Consider the following 6,000-nt stretch of genomic DNA (forward strand, 5'->3'; position numbering starts at 1 on the left):
CACCATGTCTGACGAAATCATCTGGCAAGTCATCAACCAGCAGTTCTGTGCCTTCAAGTTGAAGACCACCAAAGAGCAGAATTTCTGTCGTAACGAATATAACGTCAGTGGTTTGTGCTCCAGACAGTCCTGTCCGTTGGCCAACGCCAAATACGCCACAGTCAAGAATGTTGACGGGAAACTATACTTGTATATGAAGACGGTTGAAAGAGCCCACACACCATCCAAGTTATGGGAGAGAATCAAGTTGTCCAAAAACTACACCAAGGCCTTGGACCAAGTTGACCAGCATTTGTTATACTGGAAGAAGTTCTTGATCCACAAGTGCAAGCAGAGATTAACCAGATTGACACAGGTCGCGATCACTGAGAGAAGATTAGCTCTTAGAGAGGAGGAGAGGCACTACGTCGGTGTCAAGCACAAGGTCAAGAGAAGAGAGGAGACGAGAGAGAGAAAGGCCCTCACCGCTGCCAAGATCGAGAAGTCGATCGAGAAGGAATTGTTAGACAGATTGAAGAGTGGTGCCTACGGTGACAAGCCATTGAACGTGGATGAAAAGATCTGGAAGAAGGTCTTGGGGACCGTGGAAGACGAAGACGACTTGTCCCAGGACGAATTGAACGAAGACGAGTATGATGACGTTGAGTTGCAGGATGAAGAGGATGACAGTGACGTTGGTGAGGTTGAATACGTGGAGGACGACATGGAAGATGATGAGGATCTTGTTGACGTGGAAGACTTGGAGAGATGGTTGGGCAACTCCGACTCCGAGTCTGACGATGAGTCAGACTCGGACGATGGCTCTAAGAAGAGAACTAAGAAGCTAGCCGCCTCTGACGACAAGCGTGCAAAGAGACGTGCCAGAGTTGAAGTTGAATACGAAGAGGAGCCTATCGTTGCCAACACTATCAATGCTTGAGGCGCCTCTCCAACTGTATTTATAAAAGAGATCCAGAGTACCAGCTTCCCTTATCCACACCAATGAGGCATACCTCTTCTGCATGGCTGGTACTTTCCGCTTTCTCGCCTCCATCTCCGTTCTTAGATTTCAGCGTCATCTATCTTTAGTAGGCGTTGTGGTCTATGCAAGACCAGGCTCTCAACCTGAAGCCAGTGTTCCTGCTCTGTATATTATTGTTAACACAGCCTCCCAATTTATTCTCACTTTAATTATGTCAGTTTCATCTGTATTTTTGGTCATGGAGAGTTTTATGTATCTATTGCGGATTGACCAACGTGCTTTGGTACGCTGGTCGAGCCCAAGTTCCTTCTCCATATTGCTTTTCGACTTGGCACTTTCTTCTGCTATTTGTTCCGTACGAATTATCTTGCGTGAGACCCATAGATGCGTTGGTGCTATGGTAGCATAAAGTTAATATATGATCCGAGCCCCGTGCCGTCGAGACCTAAGACAGCTGATACAAGTCAATGAGCATATTGATAGTGCTAGCTCAATGGAAAAGTAAGATTTTACCGAAATCCGAGACGGGGTGTAGATACTCCCTTTTACCAGACTTTTAACGTGCTTCTGTAGCCACCGCGCTGGGGGGAACGCTACTCTGGCGTTCTCTGCGCACCGATCTTGTAACGGCCAAAAGCATATCAAGACAAGTAAGTCCAGACCTATAAATCATTAACATAGAAATATATTCAACAAGGATAAACAAAAGGCGGTTTCAAAACACAACCGTGCATCAACGAATGAACCCCTACAACTTGGCACTACCGTTGCCCAAAATCTTGACAGCAGCGTTGTTGATGACAATAACATTACGTTCAACAACAGTGGTTCTGAAGATAACAACGTCCTTGCCCTCCTTCCAGGCCTCGACCTTCAAGGTCTCACCTGGGTAGACGACACTGGTGAATCTCAACTTGGCTTCCTCAAAGTTACCAAACTTGTCCACAAGAGCCTTGGCAGAAACACCGAAGGAGCACAAGCCGTGCAAGATTGGCTTATCGAAGTTACCACCCTTAGCAAAGCCTGGGTCAATGTGCAATGGGTTGTAGTCACCAGACAAACGGTAGAGGGCAGCCTGGTTGTCGGAGGTCTTCTTCTCGACAACGTAGTCCGGCGCTCTCTTTGGAGCGTCGAAAGAGGTGGTAGCAAAGGCAGGTCTTGGAGAGTAGACCTTGCTTTCACCCTGAGCATCACGAATGAAAGTGGTCATCTCGTTGTAGAAAACAGGGTTGCCAGTAGCCTTGTCGATGGTGTCAAAGCCACCAACACAAACTACGTTCTTGCCCTTCTGAGTGATCTGGACAGGGTGGGCGGTGGTGGTCAACTTGGCATCGGTAGGAATAGGCCACTGCTTAATCTTTAAGTACTGTTCACCGTGCAACAACTTCATTGGGTTGAAGTTCTTCAAGTAGCTATCCAAGTCGTACCCGTCGTCACACTGCACCATGGCTGGGATGACACCGATAGATGGGATGGCCTGGAAGTCCTTACTGCCCTCAAACACGTACTTCAACTCGTCGTACTGGGCACCAATCCCCAAGTTGTAAAGCATAATGTTACGTGGAGAAAGCTCGTAGAACTCGTTGGCACTCTCCTCATCCTCTTCATCCTCCTCGTCCTCGTCATCCTCATCACCCCCAAGGGAGGCCATAATCGCCATGGAAGATTCGGCTGGAGACTTAATGGCGACAGCGCCGGAGGAGAAGTCCTGGGCCTCCGCGAAGTGAGCAGCCACCCAGTCGATGTCGAACGGAGACTTGTCGGAGGCAAGGTGCACAACACCCTTGGCTCTCTGGAAACGGGTGTTACCGACCCAGGCGGCACCAACTTCGAAGGTTTCACCGGTGACTGGAACTTGGTCAGAAGCCAACAAGACCACCATTGGAGAGACGTGAGAAGGTGGGAACTTGTTCAACTCGCCTTCACCGAAGATAGTCAAAGTCATGGCGGTTTCGGCGTGTGGGGCAATGGTGTTGACCAAAATGTTGTTCTTCTTACCCTCGACAGCTAAGGTCTTGGAGAAGGAAACGATACCACACTTAGCAGCGGCATAGTTAGCCTGGCCGAAAGAGCCGTAGATACCAGAAGTGGAAGTGGTGTTGATGATTCTACCAAACTTCTGCTGGACAAACACCGGCCAGACCAACTTACACAAGTTGAAGGTACCGATAATATGAACGTTAATGACCAGGTCCCAGTCGGCATCGGTCATCTTCAAGAACGACTTGTCTCTCAAGATACCGGCGTTGTTGACAAGAACGTCAATACGTCCGTAGGTGTCCAAGACGTGCTTGACGATCTCTGGGGCTTGCGTAACGACATCGTGCTTGTCAGCCAACGCCTTACCACCCTTGGCAATAATTTCGGCAACAACAGAGTGTGGGTCCTTGAAATCGTTGACAACGACGGTGGCACCGTAACGGGCGAACCACAAAGCGTGAGAACGGCCCAAACCCGCACCGGCGCCAGTGATAAGCACAACCTTGCCAGTGAGATCAATCTTGGTGTTACCCTGTGGGTTTGGCTTGGTGACCTTCTTGGACTCCTCCAAAATGGAAAGGTAGTCGGAGACCTGAGTTGGATAGGAGGTCTTGACATTGAATGGCTTTTCACCAAAGTCCATGATGGAGTCAAACTGGTTAAGAATGGCCTCTGGGGTGAAGGTTTCCTCGTCACCGCGGAATATCTGCCCGGAGGATCTCTGCCACTTGACCTGGCCAAAGAAGCCACCAGCAACCTCAAAGATAGCACCAGAAGTCTGGTTATCGGCGTGGGCCAAGTACTGGACCAACGGAGAAACCTTCTCAGGCAAGATCTTCTCCAACACATCTGGAGGCAAGAGATCTTCGGTCATTCTGGACTTGGCAAGCGGAGCGATGACGTTGGCACGAATGTTGTACTTGGCACCTTCCTTCGCCAAAGTCTCAGCAAACCCGACAAGAGCAAGCTTGGCGGTGGCGTAGTTGGCCTGGCCGAAGTTACCGTACAACCCGGCTGGGGAGGCGGTGTTGACAATTCTCCCATACTTCTGGTCACGGAAGTACGGCCACGCGGCCTTGGTGACCTTGTAGGCACCGTTCAAGTGGACATCCAACACGAGCTTAAAGTCCTTCTCTGGCATGTTCTTGAAGGCAGAGTCTCTCAAGATCCCCGCGTTGTTGATGATGACGTGGACGGTACCGAAGGCCTCGACGGCGGTTTTGACAATGTTGGCGCCATCCAAGACGTTGTCGTAGTTGGCGACGGCTTGGCCACCGGCGGCCTTGATTTCGGCAACGACGATGTCGGCGTTCTTTGAGGAGGCACCATCACCCTTGAGACTACCACCCAAGTCGTTAACGACAACCTTGGCACCTCTGGCGGCAAAGTCCAACGCGTAGACCTTGCCCAAACCGGAGCCAGCTCCGGTAACAATGACAACCTTGTCCTTGAAATCTAATGGCATTTTGTGTGTAGTATGTATGAGAAAAGACGGGAGGGGGTCTGTGTCTTGAATCAATAGGTGGGGAGAGCAGAAATGTGGGGGGTGGAGAAGTAGGGGGCCGGCGAGTACTTATATATTACCTGGGCGGCTTTGGGTTGCGAAAAGGCTCCCGGTGCAGACGCTGGAACTTAAAGCTGCCATGTGACCGAGCCGAGGACCTGCATGCAACTGGCCTGTGGAGAGAGCCTAGCTGAAATTAGACAGGATTTTCCCACCTAAGCAGTGGGCAGCAGCTGCTGCCGATGAGGTAAATAGCGGGGTTGATGCATAACCTCCCGGAGCTCATGGAGAACTCTCGTTGTACAAATAATGCAAATATCTGCTATAGCTTAAACAATAATCTCCGCGTTTGATGTGTATCGGGTCCTGCAAGGACAGCGTAGAGGTTTTCGTTTTTTTTTTTTTTTTTTTTTTCACTGATCCACCCCACACAACGCTCAATGGGCACGTAGACGCAGTACCGGAATTGGGGAAGCGCAATGCCGAAGCCCGGACATGCGGTGCAGGCTGGCCACATAACTCAAGTCTGGGGAGGGGGGCTCTAATTACGTACAGCAAAGGTGAGCACACCCGATTTCTGCTACATACACATAGAACGTTGCACATGGTAAAATGGCATTTTTACCACTAGCCCGCTGAGGTGAGACCCTGTCACACCAGTCATAAAGGCGGATAATCATATATATTCACTAGGCTCGCACATCTGTGATGTTGCCACGAAAATTGGTAATTCGCATCCTGAACCTTAAGTCCCCATATTCTTCACTATGTACCGTCATATCGGCAATCGGTAATTCGCTCAGTACGCGCTAATAATGGATTTCGGAACGCCCACGTTGATAGCCGAATGGCAAAGGAAGGATCGCGAACCCCATGATATGGCCGAGGTGTACTTACTTCCGTTCCGCCTTCTGCCGCTCGTGTCACGAGATCTTGGGCAGCTGACCTCCGGAAATTGCGGAGTCGACCACGTGACTAGACAACGATTCTGAAATTATCCAAGGCGCTTGGTGAAAAATCCCATGTGCTACTTTTCGAAAGCATCCCCGGCACGGAAGAGTGACAGTGCATCACGTAGAGAAGATGTAAAGGCCTTATATTTACCGGTCTGGCTCATGAGAACACAGGGGCTCTAGTATATTAGACTACCGCTGATCTCCGTGACGTGTAAAATTTGTATTCTATGCCTGGACCTATATTGCACCGGCATCAAGCGTTAGTGTACTTTGCTGTAAAAAATCTTGGATCCCCGTAAGCTTGTGTCAAAACGGCAAACGGGACCCGGATTTGTAACGAGAGATCATAGTGAAAAACTTAGTTCTAAAATTTATATGCAATTACTAGCTCTAGCTCCCAAGCAAAACTGCTTTACACGTGTAATCATAAAAAGTCGCATAGAAATGAAGATAGCAAAGTTTTAGGACTAACCGCACATCGGCAATATAAATAAAGCTAACAAACTTATTCCTCGTCCTCACCGCTCAAAATTCTCAAAACCTGCTCGGAGCGTTCGTTTCTCTCTCTGACATTGAGATCCTGTCTGTTCAACATCTTC

General features: G+C 49.4%; 2 protein-coding genes across 2 annotated transcripts; one reads left to right on the forward strand and one right to left on the reverse strand.

The window, feature by feature from the left end:
- Nucleotides 1-4: 4 nt before the first annotated feature.
- Nucleotides 5-919, forward strand: MAK16 (ribosome biosynthesis protein; the record flags this gene model as incomplete). Its single annotated transcript, XM_019132044.1, has 1 exon — nucleotides 5-919. One exon carries the CDS (start codon nucleotides 5-7, stop codon nucleotides 917-919), a length of 915 nt encoding a protein of 304 aa, XP_018982642.1.
- Nucleotides 920-1,709: 790 nt separating this feature from the next.
- FOX2 (bifunctional hydroxyacyl-CoA dehydrogenase/enoyl-CoA hydratase) lies at nucleotides 1,710-4,406 on the reverse strand (the record flags this gene model as incomplete). Its single annotated transcript, XM_019126704.1, has 1 exon — nucleotides 1,710-4,406. The coding sequence occupies one exon, from the start codon at nucleotides 4,404-4,406 to the stop codon at nucleotides 1,710-1,712; it is 2,697 nt and encodes an 898-aa protein (XP_018982643.1).
- Between the last annotated feature and the right edge of the window lie 1,594 nt (nucleotides 4,407-6,000).

This window comes from Babjeviella inositovora, assembly GCF_001661335.1.
Source record: "Babjeviella inositovora NRRL Y-12698 unplaced genomic scaffold BABINscaffold_16, whole genome shotgun sequence".
NCBI lineage: Eukaryota > Fungi > Ascomycota > Pichiomycetes > Serinales > Babjeviella > Babjeviella inositovora.